This window comes from Bidens hawaiensis, unplaced genomic scaffold (assembly GCF_021521415.1).
Source record: "Bidens hawaiensis isolate Kalapana, Puna unplaced genomic scaffold, B.hawaiensis_p1.1 tig00041018_1, whole genome shotgun sequence".
Lineage (NCBI taxonomy): Eukaryota > Viridiplantae > Streptophyta > Magnoliopsida > Asterales > Asteraceae > Bidens > Bidens hawaiensis.
Genome location: NW_027497238.1, coordinates 1 through 16,952, shown reverse-complemented (window position 1 = coordinate 16,952; position 16,952 = coordinate 1). Strand labels below are relative to the sequence as shown.

Below are 16,952 nucleotides of genomic sequence, written 5' to 3'. Positions count from 1 at the left end.
AGTATTCATCATAATATTTGAACTATCAATTGCTTGTATCTTATTGTAGATCCAAAATTAGGGTTTCAATGTTAAATTACAGATATATATATATATATATATATATATATATATATATATATATATATATATATATATATATATTTTTTTTATCAAGTGTGATTCAGGGTTTTTGTTTTATTTTATTTTTTTATTATGTGTTTAGTGTATTAAAAGTTTCACTTATTACAGAGAGAATTATTATAAGTAAAACTTTTTATTATTTTTTTAACTAGGTGATATGCAGCCTGCAATGGAGGCAAAGGGTCAAGCAAATGGCGGCAAAGATGATGCGAACAGAAAATATGCTGGGTATACGCAGCAGCCTGCATATGTGAGTGGGTGGATGTATGTTAATGAACAAGGGCAGTATTGTGGGCCCTACATACAGGAACAACTGTTTGAGGGTCTATCTACTAACTACTTGCCTGAGGACCTTCCCGTCTATCCGGTTTTGCATGGAAATTTGGGTAATTCTGTGCCCTTAAAGTACTTTCAGCAGTTTCCTGATCATGTTGCTACAGGCTTTGCTTATTTAACCGCTTCTGCGTCTGGTTTAAATGATAAAAATATTCATGGGGACTTGGATTCTAAGAAAGGGGAAGTTAGTACGGATGCAGTTTCTTTCTTCACTCAGCAGATACCGGATTCTGAAGCAGCTAACTCCGCCTTTTCATTTCCATCAATGGTATGGCTAGGATAAAACATTGTAGTTTTTTAATTATGAAGCATATATTTTTGTTAATATTAGTCGGTTAACTCTTTCTTATGTGTTAATTCGAGTCTTCAGTCAACTGAAGAATCATGCTGGTTGTTTGAAGATGATAAGGGAAAGAAACATGGCCCACATTCTCTTCTGGAGCTTCATTCTTGGCTTCATTATGGACATCTCAAAGGTTCAGTGATGGTAAGTTGAGATTTGGAAGGTCTTAGATTTTGTTGTACATATCTTCGTTAGTCATTTTGAGTATATCTTGTAAACTTACTGGGGAGATAGTTGCAAAAATATTGGATTAATATCTGAATGGAGCCATCAGTATATACAAGAAAGAAACTAGAAACCCTAGAGAAATCTAACTCAGGCTCATGGGCTCTAAACACATCTAAACCCTAAAGATAACTAGTAATGATTATCATTGACAAATTTACATGTAAACGCACATGATTTTTAATATTTGATGTTTTGCAGGTATATCATTCCGAGAATAGAGTCGCACCCTCAAATTTACAATCTGTGATAAGCTCTTGGATTACGTGTCAACATGAAAGTGTTTCTAAAGCTAATCCTAATTACGAAGAAACCGACTCTTTGACTGATTTTATGCACAATATTTCTGAGGAGGTCTGCTCTCAGTTGCATTCTGGAATTATGAGAGCAACAAGAAAGGTGATGTTGGATGAAATAATAAGCCATGTAATAACCGAGCGTGTGACTGCAATAAAAGCTGAGAAGCTTCTCAAGCTTGAAGAGTCGAAGCAGATGGTCAAAACCTGCTCATTGGATGACATAACGGTAATTAGTCGTGTGCTCGCATTCAAATGTTACATGATATGCTTGGCTGTAAATTTAATCTGAAAAGTATGATATAAACCAGGAGTTAGAAGACTGTTCTGTGAGTGAAGGAGTGGCATCTCAAGGTGTTCACAAACAAACGTCCCCGTTAAAACCTCTGGAATCTTCTAGAAGCAAGAGATTTGTTGGAAGCTTAGATAAAGTATACATTGACTTTTCCAAAAAGCTATTTGATTCATGCATGCAAGTTTTCTGGAATGCTGTCATCTATGATTCAGTAGCAGATCAAGTATCTATTTGGAGGAAGAAAAAAATGTGGTCAAGCCATAATGCTGCAGTTGAGTTGACCGAGGGAATACCTGCTGAAGATGTAAGCTGCATTTCGATGTTTGTGTGATTTTTTTGTATATATATATTTTTTTCAATTTTGTATCCAATATGGATTTAAAATGTGCAGCTTGAACAAGAATCTTCATTTTCTAAGGAAGATTACCCCCCTGGTTTTGAAGTAACTGTAATGCATGAAGAAGTTACTTCAAAAGGTGGCCTGGAACACATAATTAATGGTGTAGAAAATGACATCCATTCATCTGCAAGGATGTCTTTGGATCAGTATATTGAAAATCTTGTTGATGAGGAAGTGAAGAGAGTTGTTAAGGCTAAAAGAAAAGTTCAAACAAAAGAGGTTAAAGTCATTTTATCAAAGATCTTTTCTACCCTGTGTTTTATCCTCTTAATCTGTTTGTATCAATCATATATTTAATCTTTGCAGGTTACCGTTGACTCCCGAGCTCATCGAAGTCATACAGATCGATTGGACGTTTCCAATAGCTCACAAACAAAATCATATCAACAAAGCATCTCTGTGTCTAGGATGCCTTCATCTAATTGGTTTGCAAATGCTTTCATGAAAGTATATGCGCATGAAGATGTTGTTCAGAATAAATATAATCCTCAATCGATTGTGTCGAAGGAGAAGTCTAGAACCATAGTTCCTCAAGCACCTCTATTTCGTCCTTCAAGGGCAATTTCATCTATTCCTAAGATTGGGATCTATGTTATCTTGGCAGCTTGTCGACAGAAACTGCATGACATTGTGCTTAAGGAGTGTGTATCCATATTTTTGAAGGATACTATTAATAAATCTAGTATATCAGACCATTCTTCAAAGAAGCACAAAAGTCTAGATACAAACATGGTAGGTTTATTGGCTTAAAATGGCTTATTCTTAATGGGTGAAGTGAAAGGAATCGGTTCTATTGATAAAAAGGAGTGGAAGTCTATTTCCAATGAAGAAATCTTCTAAATAGTTTTACTCGAGAGAGATTATTACTGAAATGATATATTTTAATAGCTGGCACACTAATTGGTTATAAAAGTTCAGTTTTTTGGTCATAAAATGTTATGTTTTTTTCTACATCACATCTGGAATAAACTTTTATTCTTTTTTTCAGGGAAGAGGAAGTAAAAGAAGGAAGAAAACTGTGGAGTTTCAGCCTGCGTTTGTAAAATACAAGGAACAGTCAAGGAACGGTCAAACTGAAAGTCAAAGCACAGGACCTCTAGAACCATCTTTTGGCAATGTAAATTATACTTATTTCCACACAAGGAAATCCAATAAGAAAAAGTTTGCATCTTTATCTGGTCAACTTAAAACTGGACAATTGGTTGAGACTTCAAGGAGACTGGATTTATTAACTGCACATGAGGCAGCTGAAAGCCTAGTTGAATATAGTAATGTAGCTGCATTAAAGTATCGTTCAACTAAACAGTTAGTTGATTCTAACTATCATGGAGCTCAGCTGTCATCCGATAGTGTGATGTACCAGAAATCTGTGAAGGTTTCCACTGTACGTCAAGGTAGTTCATTTTATTTAATTCTGATCACCTGTAGGCACTAAGATTGGTCATTCAGTTAGTTATATGCGGGTGACATGTGTGTAATGATGTAGAATTGAGCAAAGATACCGATCCAGATTTTACTGTTGATGCTTATGATCTTGGGAGCCAGAAAGTCCGTGCTGGTAATTCAAATGTTGCAAAATGTAAGTTTATGCTTCCTTTTTGGATGTAAATTTCTTGTTTTAGGTGGCGTAAAATGCGACACATTTTACTAATATGTGGCTCAATCGGGTCATTTTTTTTCTCTACTGGGTCAAATGAAAAGGAAGGTTAAAAAGAAACTGGTGGAGGGCCGCTTAATGTGCATTACTAATGTATATAATCATTTAGATACTTTATTATTAAGATTCTGAGCATTGTTGCATAATATAATGTTGTGATCGTATTTGAGACTAAATATTCTAGAGTATACAAAATTTGGATAAATTTTTTCTTTTTTGACACCCCTGTTACCCATCTGGCTAGGCTTGCAAATGAACTGAACAAACACAAACGTAACATGTTTGTGTTCATTTAACTTTAACTTTAATCGAACATGGACAAACGAACGGGTTTTTTTTGTTCGTGTTAAGAATTGTTCATATTGATTTAATTAAATGATCCGAAACTTTTGTACATGTTTGTTCGTTTATTAAGCAATCAAACATAAAAAAACTTCCCGCGGATTGGTTCGCTTGGCATTTGGTTCATTTATAGGCCTACATCTGGCAGCTCTACCCCGTCGTTATTGTCTGATATGCATATGGTGATAATTGTGTTTTTGTTAGCAGCACTTCAAGCAAGAAAACTAAAAAGGAAGAATTATGCTGATGATACAACTGGACCAGTAGCAATTGGTGGTGCTAAGAAGATTCAAAATAGCAAGTCCAAGAAGCTAAAAACAGGCCCCATATCTCTTGGATGTGCACGCTGCTCAATTGGTGGGTGGCAATGGCGTAAGTGGTCGTCACATGCAAGCCCTGCTGAACGGGCACGTTTTAGAGGAACTCATATCATTAATGCTGCAAAGTATACCAATAGTGGTCCAGAGATCAATGCATTTTCTCATCTTTCAAATGTCAAGGGATTATCTGCTAGAACAAATAGGGTCAAGCTACGAAGCCTTCTTGCTGCTGCAGATGGTGCAGATCTTCTAAAAGCTACTCAGCTAAAGGTGATGAAAGCTTTATCTTCATACGGGACACAATTGTTTTGGGTTAAACTTGGGTTGACCCAGAAATAATGATTCTTTAAAAATAGCATGATAAGTATTATTACAGAAGATGTTACTTCATTAGTTTATATTATGAATATGATTTTTCTTTTGTTAGAAAACTACACTTTGGGTGACCTTTGACCTGTTAAGAATAATACACAACTGCACATTGATCTGTTCATAGGTTAATGGATTGATATCGTCATTTTTGGTTACTGATTTATGTTTTTTTCTCAGGCAAGGAAAAAACGCTTACGTTTTCAGCGAAGTAAGATACACGATTGGGGGCTGGTTGCACTCGAGCCTATTGAAGCAGAAGATTTTGTTATTGAATATGTTGGTGAACTTATTCGCTCACGTGTAAGCTTTGTCATATTTTTTCATTAGTACTAATAATCCCTCTTTTATGTGATTCTTTTATTTATTATATTTTTTCACTGCACATGTTCTTTTGTCATAGTTTTGTAACTTCTCTCAAGTTCTTCAATGCGTGCTTGTCTTTCTTTTTGATTCAGTTCTGACTTTCAATTCTATTTTTTCAGATTTCTGATATTCGTGAACGACATTATGAGAAGATGGGAATTGGCAGCAGTTATTTATTTAGATTGGATGATGGTTATGTGGTAAGATACATCTTTAATCAATACTCAATAGTATCTGCACTTTTAAAAGTTTTCATTTCAGAGTTTGGGGATTTTTTACTATTTTATTGTATCTCAGCACGTACTGCTACATTTTGTGTGTATATAGGTTGATGCTACTAAGCGTGGTGGAATTGCTAGATTCATCAACCATTCGTGTGAGGTAAGTCTCTCTCTCCATCTCTCTCTCTCTCTCTCTCTCGTCCAGTCGCTACGCGTGAGGTGAAGCTATATTTGAGTACTGCGTTTCTAAAAGTTGTAAATATTTCATACAGCCTAACTGTTATACAAAGGTTATAAGCGTTGATGGTCAGAAAAAGATATTCATTTATGCAAAGAGACATATAGTTTCAGGAGAAGAAATTACTTACAATTACAAGTTCCCATTGGAAGAGACCAAGATCCCCTGCAACTGCGGCTCTAAGAGGTAATCACAAAATGTGCATTTTGTTGGATGGTTTTGCTTTCTTTTTATTCAACTTTTCTGTTGTTTGAAATATGATCTAGGGGTTCCTAATTATCTGATGGTTCTTGTTTGAACCTCATAAACCTTTACTTTATTAGATTAATGGTCCATGGTTGGCTCAAAAAGCTGCACTCTTAGAGCATGTTTGGGATTGAGTTTGAAAACAGCTTATTTGGTTATTGGCTTTTTCAAAAAGTCATTTTGAAAAGCCAGGATTTTGGGCATTTAGAAAACTGCTTTTCGACCCTTTCAAAAAGCTAAAATAAAAAGGATTTTTGTAATGGTCAAACAACTTTAACTTATTGGCTTTTTGAAAAAGTGAATAAGCCAATAAGGTGTTTTCAAACTCAATCCCAAACATGCTCTTAGTTTTTAAGTCGAGCCTTTTCGTTGGTATCTGTAAGATGAAACAATCGGTGCTGGCTATAAGTTTGTTTATACTTTTTATTAAGTCTTGATTTGGGCGTGGTCTTAAAGTTTGCCTTTTTTGATTGTAGATGCCGTGGATCCATGAATTAAGAAGGTCAATATCATGGCATGCTAGTTTCTTCACAGAAATATATATAGAAAGGCTGACATGATTCAAGGATGTGATGGAGGTATGCTAAAGTGGATTTCTAGAAGGGTCCGATGTATGGATGTGATGGTTTATTTTGGTATAAAACTAACTATATATGTGTTGAACGCTGTAGGTCGATATGCTGTTCTACTTCAATATCAGTGACATTGATAATTTTAGTTTTAGAAAGCGCCCCTAGGGTTTGTTTGCGTAAATGACCATTTTAACCCCATGAAATCGTCTCAGGGTTTGTTGGTGATGAAGAAGCTATTCATGTGCATATTCTTGTAGCTTGTCTCGGTTGCAGATGAGTTTCTCCCCTTCAATTCTGTAAACAGTTAGTTATTAAATTGGTCAATTTTGTGTTTATATTTACCCTTGTACAAACATGCCTAGGGTCTTTGACTCCAAAACCATATTAATATAAAGTTTTTTATTTTAGATGATTCTTCTCTCTTTGATTGGATTGCCTTTTGGTGTGAATCTAGCTTGCTTTTAACGTGTGTTTGAAAATGTGGATAACTAGCTTGCTTTTACATATAATAAAAACACAACGATAAACCACTGTTTGCAAACTTAAATCATATTAGGCGCTGTATGCTCTCTTTTTTGTTAGTTTGCCTCTGTTTCAAATAAACAAGTTCGTTTTTAAAACCGCCAGGTGCTATACTTTATCTTTAGCAAGCAAATGCCTGTTTTCGGTTACAAGCCCTATATGGGTGTAGACAAACACGTGTGTATGTATGTGTGTAAATGCACCCATATGCTAGAATGAGCAAATTCTTTTTGCCCTAGATAGTATTGCAATGTGATAGTAATTTATAGTTTTGTGTTCTTTAATTGGTTTAGGCGCAGACGGGTAAAATCGGTTTCAACCTCAACTCGGGCAAATGTGGTGATTTACAACCGTCTGGTATGATTCCACACTTGAACTTGCATTTTCTTTTAAAATTTTTTATTGCATTCGTTTTGTGCTTTCCAAGGTTTCAGTTTGCGAAGTAACCAAACCATTTGACAAAAGCAGAGATCAAATAGAATCACATATAGTTAAGGTGGTTTAATTAAAAAAGAAAAAAGGAAAAATAAAGAGAACGAGAACCAAATAAATGTATGTACTTATTGCTTGTGACTACTCACTCATATATGCTTATGTGATTATTTAAAATTGTATCTTCGATTTTCTCGAGCAACTTCACTACTTGAACCAAAAGAAATATCAAGTGAATCGTGTTTCTCATTTGATGCGACGAAGTATCTACGTTAAGCCTCAAAATTTATGAAAACCTCAAATCTAATGCTAGCACGTTGTTGAACCTAGACTGATAACCGCGATTTTGTTAACTTTAATTTGCTGCTAATTATCGGTGGTTGGAAAAAAAAAGAATTTGTTAACTAAAAATTATTAATATTAACATAACTTCACCCAAATTAATTTTATTTGATAATTGTGTTGTGTTGGACCATAAAATTAACGATGTATAAAAAGATATTTTTTATAAAATTGAATACGAGATAAGGGTTGCTAGTCTTTCAATAATTCTTTTAATTCAATAATATATATATATATATATATATATATATTATATTGGTTCTCATGAGTTGTTTCTGTGTTGACTAGTGCTCCATTTATTGGTCCAAAATATTGTGGTTGGTACCAGTTGGAAATGGCACTAATGTTTTTACAAGTTTAATCCAAATGAAATTGTCGTTTGTGGTTTATTTGAAAAAAAATGAATCTCTCCTATATAAGGTAAATGGCAACAAGCCAACAACGAGTTTAATGTGGTGAATGGTATTTTGGATCCGACCTTAGCTCAAACGGAAGAGTAAAAAGGATTTGTCTAATTCTACATAATCCTTTTGGCCGTCGGTTCGAGTCCGGCAGGTCGGTCTCAGGCTTTGCTAATCTTTTTCTTCATTGTGTTTGCTTGTGTGGTAAAAGACTTATAGAGGTTGTATATAACCTTAACATTTTGGGTCTGCAGCTTTTAGGTGATTCAACTTTTGACATGTTACTAGGGTTAGTTTTTATGTTTGTATTGTTATTTTGAAACGGTAAGAATCGGACAAGATTTGTAGCTTTCTAATCATGAGAGCCTACTATTGAAAATTTGTATGGGACTTAAGCAATACTATGCTAACCAGCAAGATCAGATAAGTTGCGGTGACATGAGATTAGCGCAAGCAAGGCATTTGCTAGAGGGGAATCATGTGCTTACAATTATACCAATCGTTGAAGGTTTAAGATTTTCAAGATTTGTAGCTTTAAACTTCTGGTATGGTATGTTCATATTTGTGGAACATGAAAATTTTTTGTCAGTGAGATGTTTCCTACAAATGTTTATGTGACAACTTAGAATCTACGTTTTTGTTATGTTATATTCACTTAAGAGAAGAAATTCCGGTTCACAACGAAATTTCTGGCAATGTTAACACTGTAATATCTTTTTTGATAGATCTAACTACTAGATGATTCACCTAACATGCTTTATTTCGTTCAACAAAATTTTAACACAGTATAAAATTATAAACACGGTATCTTGAATTAATCGATTTGTTCAAAGATGAACAACTCACGATAACTTTAAAATTCACGACTATCACTATTAATCGGGGCATTTGGGTTAACCCGCAAACCGATTTTTTTTAAAACGAACCCGGAACTTAACCTTATCTAACTCGATCCTAATTAGCTTATTCAAGTTCGGGCATTTTAGACACCCTTATTTGCAAGTGGAGGTCCGATGAATGTGGACAAGGACATAGCTCTGGTATGGGCTGAAAATTTATAATACATCCTAATAAGATGACTTGATACAGAGTTAAGAGTTAGTGTTTGGGGGTAAACGGTTTTGGAACGAGTCAACATGTTAATGACATTTAAAAATGTGTCTAAGCAGGTTCAACCATGGTTGACACGACAAGCTATGAACCATATATCAGGGTGGCATTCGTTTTTATTTTTCTAAATAATTTAATATAGAGTACGGGTTTTAGTAACTTTTATTTTATTATCGTGTTAGTTGTGCCTTTGTTATTTCTTAAGCATGTTTGGTGAATCGTGCAACACATGACATGTCATTTGTGTTATTGGACTAGTTATGTTGAATCATCTTGAATGTGTTGTGTCATGTTATTGATGTTTTTGAAATGCTTGCATTTAATTTTACCAAACGACTCTATAATAGTGTTATAGAAAACAACACATATAAGTTAACACAAGATGACATGTTTTGTCAGCTCTACTTCTTTGAGTCGGTTTTGGCTCTTATTGCAACTCGATAAACATTATTTTGAAACATTAGTCGCCTAAACAGTTTAAATTGCTTACATGGATATATAGAATTAATTTAGAAACGTTAGTCGCGAATAAATGTTTTATATAAGAAAACAACAAACAAGATGATGCCTGACGACTAACGCTTTATACTAAATCTAAACTGGGCGCGTTTGTTTCACAGAATTTGTGGGAATTCAAAGGAATTGGAATTAAAATCACATGACATGGCATGTTCGTTTCGTTGGAATTGGAATCTTAATTTCATTTTTTGAGGGGTTTTTAATCTTAATAGAAAACCCATAAAAATTTCAAAAAAAAAAAAAATCATAACGCAAAATATAAACAAAAAATCTAAAAAACTAAAATGTTTCCGCCATTATCCTCGTTAAAAAAAAACCGATTTCAATTCATATGTGGTGATAGATTACAATTTATTTGTCAAACGAACACATCAAGAATGGAATTTGATTCCAATTCCTTCCAATTCCAATTTCTATTGGAATGTTCAGGTTCCACATCCAATTCCTTCCCATTTCAAATCCTATGCAAATTTCAATTCCAATTCCATTTCATTCTGTAAAACGAACGCGTCTTTGTAATTTTATATGTTGACTTTGGTGGACCAAACCTAAAGAGGGGCATTATAATCATCTGATCATAATCTTGCAATTAGCAGTAATGATGACAAGTGCCATTTTCTTTCTAATATTTCTAACGGTCGGCTTTCATCATGTACGATCCAACACTCCTACGTAGGGGCTTTCATCATGTACGATCCAACACTCCTACGTTGGAGCAGCCTTATCGGACGGCATTTCACTTTCGAACGGTAAGTTTTACTTCCTAGTACGTTTTTAATTGTATTTTTCTTTCTGATCTAAATATATATTGTGATGGTTTAATTGGTCTATGATGATGATTGGTGGATTTCAATGGGAGCAGATTCTCACCATCGCTTGGCGAAGTGACAGTTATTGTTTCCTACATCACCACCTATGTTTATTGGATAACTATCAAGTTTTTATTAAATGTTTCATTAATGTTGTTGGACTCAGTCTGCCCAAGACATATATTATTATTGATGTGGCTAGTACGTTATGATCCAAGTCGGGTCATACCCAATAACAAGTTAGACAAACACCAATTATATTTGTTTATATATGATATGATCATAGGTAAATAAATATTGACACTTATGTTATTTGGAAATGGTTTCTAAATATAACGTACTTGTGAAATGAATAAATCATATGGATGATTTATGTTTTGAAAGAGTGCATTCCATAATTTTATTTAAGATGGTTAAATAACAATATGTGAATAATGTTACCTAGTATGTTACCTATGCTGTGTTGTACTTATAACAAAGTGTAATAAGTTTTATAACACAACACATTAATGGAAAGTTATAAAAAATAAAATGATAATAACAACAAAGAAGGAAGCCCCCACCCCCTCTTTCTTTCTCTCTTATTATTTTATTATTATATTTCTCTTAGTGGGTGCATGCAAAGGTTGTGAATTATGGACTTGTGAGGTGCCATTTTGAAAGACCAAATAACTCTTTCATTCTCTCAAAATTTTTGCAAGCAACAAAAACTTTCTCTCCCTTTTTCTCTCTATAGTTTCGACCAAGAGGTGCCAAAGGGAAGGAAGAACATTTTAAGGGTGTTAAATCCTAGCTAAAGGTGTGTTGTTGAAGGCTTGAAGGGTACACAAGCTTGAGGAACTCCTACCTTGAAGTTCTTGCCTACTTTTCACCATCTCCTTCGTCTTCTTTTGGGTTTACTTGAAAGATAGTTTGACATGCATGGACTTATAGTGACATGCATGTGTTTGATAGTGTGTATTTCGTATTTGGATCCAGGCTTGGGTTTTGCATGTATAAAATTGGTTTTATACAGCTAAAATTAACAAGATTTAAAACATTTATCCGCTGCGTTTTTGGTAAAAATAAGGTTTTATCACTTTGATAATCTTGTTAAAACCCAACAATGGTATCAGAGAGCCGCTTATACAAATACATGCTTTATTAGACCCAAAAATTTTTGGGTTTATGGTGGGTTTTACCATATGGCCGAAAGTTTTGGGGTTTTGGTTTCCCCATGGTTTTTCAAGGTTATACTTTACATGCATGTGATAATCTTGAAAAACAAAGTCATTTGGATGATTGATTGTGTTGTTTGGACAATATCCGAAACTTTCGGTTTGGTTATCCTATGGCCGAAAGTTTTAGGGAAAAGGGGGGAACCACTTTGGTCTTGTATTATTGCATATTTGGATGTGTATTGGATGTTCATAACCTAGCTATGGCCTTGTGTTTAGTTGAATGTTTATGTTGTGGTTGTTTGTTCATTCAAGTGGTTGTTTGTTCATTCAATATGGTTGTAATATTTTATTTTTTTGGGTTTTGTAATCTATTTATTCATTCATTTGGTTTGTAATAATAAGTAGATTAGTTACTTTTCTTTTACTAGAAAAATTGTATTAGGATATAATTTTGTAAAAGAAGAAGCAAGGAAGAAAACCCAAATAAAGTCATGAAGACCACAACACGGAGTGAACACTTGGAGCATTTGGATGAGGGATCAAGTGGGAGTTCATCGACACAAGATTATGTTCTTATGGGTCCCCTTAGGAGAGACTTTTTGGCACACTTGTCTTTGGTCAACAAGTGTGGTTAATAAAAGGAGGCTATGGTTATGAACATGTGGTTGTGTATTTTATGCTTGTTTGGTTGATTTACTTTTGTTTGTGCTATTACAATTTGGATTGTTAACAACTTAAAATCAACAACTAGCATAAAATTGGTTCCTTAGAAATCGTTAGGTAATAAAATTGGTTATTAAAGACTAATGATTTCACAATAAAATGGGTTTTATTAATAGGAACATTGAAAATCGGTTTTTCAACTAAGTACCATACATTTGAATGCATACAAATGGAATGTACATAAAACGTTTTCCAATCTAGAATTTAGAAAACGAAAATCCCTTTTATAAAATAAGTCAAACACCATACTCTAATACAACACTCGAATCACTTGGGAACTCGATATAGGATAAAGGTCACCTAACCATGTTGGTGGAAACTTATGAGTTTGAGGTAGGTTTGCCATATTTGTGGGATAAAGGTCACCTAACCACTTGTATATGTAAAATCACATGTGTGTATAAGTAGGACGACTTAAATTGGAAACCATGTGAATAGAGTCACCGAAGCATGGCGTACAATGGTGTTGATGGAATTAAACATGTCAACTAAACATAAGATGTTTAACCGATCCCATAAAACTAGAAGCTGCAAAGGGTTGCAATCGTCAAACGTTGACTACCTTGTTAATTTAAAAATAGGATAAAGGTCACCTGACTACTATTTGAATGTAACGTTGGGTTCTAGATTTTAATCATTAATTGTCTTAGAGACATAAAGGGTATTAACGATTAAAATTAATTATTGATATCGAAAATACTAAAATTGAGCTTTGTTATATTTTTAGATGGCCGGAATCAACAATCCACCTAACGTTATTATCCCACCCATTAATAACCTATCACTAAGATCTATTCTCGATAAGGATCGCCTAAACTATAACAACTTTATGGATTGGTATCGAAACTTGAGAATCGTTCTCAAGTAAGAAAAAAAATACTATGTAATAGAAGAGCCTATTCCCGATGAACCTAGCGTTGACGATGTCCAAGACCATAACGATTGGGTTAAGCACAATGAGGATTCGGTGCAAGTTTCTTGCCTCGTCTTAATCTTGCAATTAGCAGTAATGATGACAAGTGCCATTTTCTTTCTAATATTTCTGACTGTCGGCTTTCATCATGTACGATCCAACACTCCAACGTTGGAGCAGCCTTATCGGACGGCATTTCACTTTCGAACGGTAAGTTTTACTTCCTAGTATGTTTTTAATTGTATTTTTCTTTCTGATCTAAATATATATTGTGATGGTTTAATTGGTCTATGATGATGATTGGTGGATTTTAATGGGAGCAGATTCTCACCATCGCTTGGTGAAGCGATAGTTATTGTTTCCTACATCACCACCTATGTTTATTGGATAACTATCAAGTTTTTATTAAATGTTTCATTAATGTTGTTGGACTCGGTCGGCCCAAGACACATATTATTATTGATGTGGCTAGTACGTTATGATCCAAGTCGGGTCATACCCAATAACAAGCTAGACAAACACCAATTATATTTGTTTATATATGATATGATCATAAGTAAATAAATATTGACATTTATGTTATTTGGAAAAGGTTTCTAAATATAATGTACTTGTAAAATGAATAAATTATATGGATGATTTATGTTTTGAAAGAGTGCATTCCATAATGTTATTTAAGATGGTTAAATAACAATACGTGAATAATGTTACCTAGTATGTTACCTATGTTGTGTTATACTTATAACAAAGTGTAATAAGTTTTATAACACAACACATTAATGGAAAGTTATAAAAAATAAAATGATAATAACAACAAGGAAGGAAGCCCCCCCCCCCCCTTCATTCTCTCTTATTATTTTATTATTATTATATTTCCTTAGTGAGTGCATACAAAGGTTGTGAATGGTGGACTTGTGAAGTGCCATTTTGTAAGACCAAATAACTCTTTATTCTCTCAAAATTTTTGCAAGTAACAAAAACTTTCTCTCTGTATTTTCGGGCAAGAGGTGCCAAGGGGAAGGAAGAATATTTTAAGCGTGTTAAATCCTAGCTAAAGGTGTGTTGTTGAAGGCTAGAAGGGTATACAAGCTTGAGGAACTCCTACCTTGAAGTTTTTGCCTACTTTTCACCATCTCCTTCTTTTGGGTTTACATGAAAGGTAGTTTGACATGCATAGACTTATAGTGACATGCATGTGTTTGATAGTGTGTATTTCGTATTTGGATCTGTGCTTGGGTTTGCATGTATAAAATTGGTTTTATACACCTAAAATTAACAAGATTTAAAACATTTATCCACTGCGTTTTTGGTAAAAGTAAGATTTTATCACTTTGATAATCTTGTTAAAACCCAACAAATGTTTCTTTAAATATTTGAATTTATTAAAATGGGAGACAAATGAAACACATACAAATCATGTTTACTAATAAATGACATTTGTTTCTATTATTAACTTGAAGTAATTGAGTTTCATACTTATGAAATCTAAGCCAAATTGGAAAAAAAAGATATCAATAAATCCTAAACACACGATTCATATGTTTTGATGAAGATAACTATTATTTTAAAATAAATTGCATTATACAATACACATTATTAAATATATGCCAATACAATACTACTGTTTGTAATTTACAATAATATTTTATTGCATGTAATACAACACAATTGCATTATACAGTACACACTATTAAATATATGTCAACACAATACTATTCTCTGTATGCAATACACACTATTGCATATATTTAATACAACGCTAATGCACATATACACTATATTAATTTTTATTTTATTTTTGCATATAATATAACACCATTGCACATACACAATACAAACAATTGCATATATGTTATTCAACACTATTGCACGTATAAAATACATACTATTGTACATATGAATAAAAAAAAGTCGATGTATTGCATATATGCACTACAACGAGTTTTTTTTATTATTTTTATATATTTTTTCTGGTGAAGAATTACAACATATAAGAAAGTATATATATATATATATATATATATATATATATATATATATTATTAGTTCTCTAATTCTCTCTTTAAGGAGTTATCTCCTGATTCTTTCCCTATATATATATATATATATATATATATATATATATAAAGAGTGAGTGAAGGACCTCCTAAATCTTAAGAGGTTCAATCAATTATGCAACATGTACAACTTTAAATGTTTATATTTTTAAAAATTTGAGGGCATTTATGTCTTTACTCAACATTTAAAAACCGTAACTTTTCATTCTAATTTTATAGTTACAATAATTACCCTTCTATAGTTAGAATAATTGCCCTTAAACTTTAGATAACTTTTGTAATATTTAAGAATAGTTACACATCTAACCCCTCATCTTTATATAAAAAATTCACAACTTTATTTTTTTTGTTTCCGTCTATATCTTTAAATATATTATGTTTTAAAAAAAACTGAACCTACCATTACGATGTGCTTATTTTTGTCGATGTTTAGATATAAAAAATTTCCAAACCGATGTGTAGATTATAATGTACAAGTCAATGAAGCATTAAAGTACAACTTAGATAAGCAACTATAAACCTTTAAATAAATTTACATTCTCATTCTATAGTTACAATAATTACGCTTAAACTTTATACAACTTTTGTAATATCTGTTAATGTTTGCATATTTGACTGCTTATCTTTAGACAGTATTTTGATAAATTTATTTATTTATTTATTTATTTATTCCCTCAATATCTTTAAATATATTATGTTTTTTAAGAAATGCAGAACCTATATTATGACGTGCATGTTTTTGTCGCCGTTTAGATATAAAAAAATTCAAAATTAGTGTGTATATTATAATTTACAAGTCAATAAAGCATTAAAGTACAACTTAGGTATGCATTATGAACCTATAAATGTTTAAACGCATAAAGATGCGCTTTGTTTTACATTATCAAATCAGAATTTACAACACCAATCCTCCCATTGATATAATTCAAATTACAAAATAAAAAGAATAAAATCAACTCCAACTAACATTATTTTGGATATGAGTTGTAATTCTTTTGGTGGCATATACATTAATGGGTGTCCAAAAACTCCCGCGGCTCGCCCAAAGCTTGAAAAAAACTCGTTCGAAAAAGCTTGATTAGAAATCGAGCCAAGCCGAACCGGCTCGTTTTATAATCGAGACCAGTTGTAGCTAGGTGGCTTGGCTCGATAGCTTCATTAATCTGCTTATGTAGAGTATTTAGTTTATATATTCAACCTTTTAATGTCAAAATTGTTCCAACTCATTTAGCTTGCTACTTCTCAACACTCGTTCACGTAATGTTGCTTCCCTCCTGAGTTCAAAACATGTTTATCCCAAATTATTTTTCACATTTTCTTTTCATGATTGCATCCCACGTCAATTGGCATTCATATATACTTTCTTACCTCTAAAACTTTGCATCCTTGAATGGTCTCTATAAATAATGGTCCTAACAATTAATTCAAAGTAAAATCTTATGGTTAAATTCAAACTAATGAAAAAGCCAAAGACAACTCAATAGGAAAGGGTTCGAGCCATTTGGAGTTGACTCGAGCTGGCTCGATTTATGAATGAGCCAAGCTCAAGTTTCCATATTCAGCTCGCTTAAAGTTTCGAGCTTGAGCCGAGCTCGAGCTTGGGCTAGCTCGGCTC

General features: G+C 33.2%; 1 protein-coding gene across 1 annotated transcript; it reads left to right on the top strand.

Moving 5' to 3' along the window:
- The first annotated feature begins 280 nt into the window (after positions 1-280).
- On the top strand, positions 281-6,464 carry LOC143592519 (histone-lysine N-methyltransferase ATXR7-like). Its single transcript, XM_077072417.1, has 14 exons — positions 281-727; positions 830-946; positions 1,229-1,552; positions 1,635-1,922; positions 2,010-2,237; positions 2,325-2,750; positions 3,007-3,412; positions 3,505-3,597; positions 4,225-4,607; positions 4,887-5,009; positions 5,192-5,272; positions 5,400-5,453; positions 5,566-5,717; positions 6,254-6,464. The coding sequence occupies exons 1-14, from the start codon at positions 281-283 to the stop codon at positions 6,273-6,275; spliced, it is 3,144 nt and encodes a 1,047-aa protein (XP_076928532.1). The 3' UTR covers positions 6,276-6,464.
- The last annotated feature ends 10,488 nt before the right edge of the window (positions 6,465-16,952 follow it).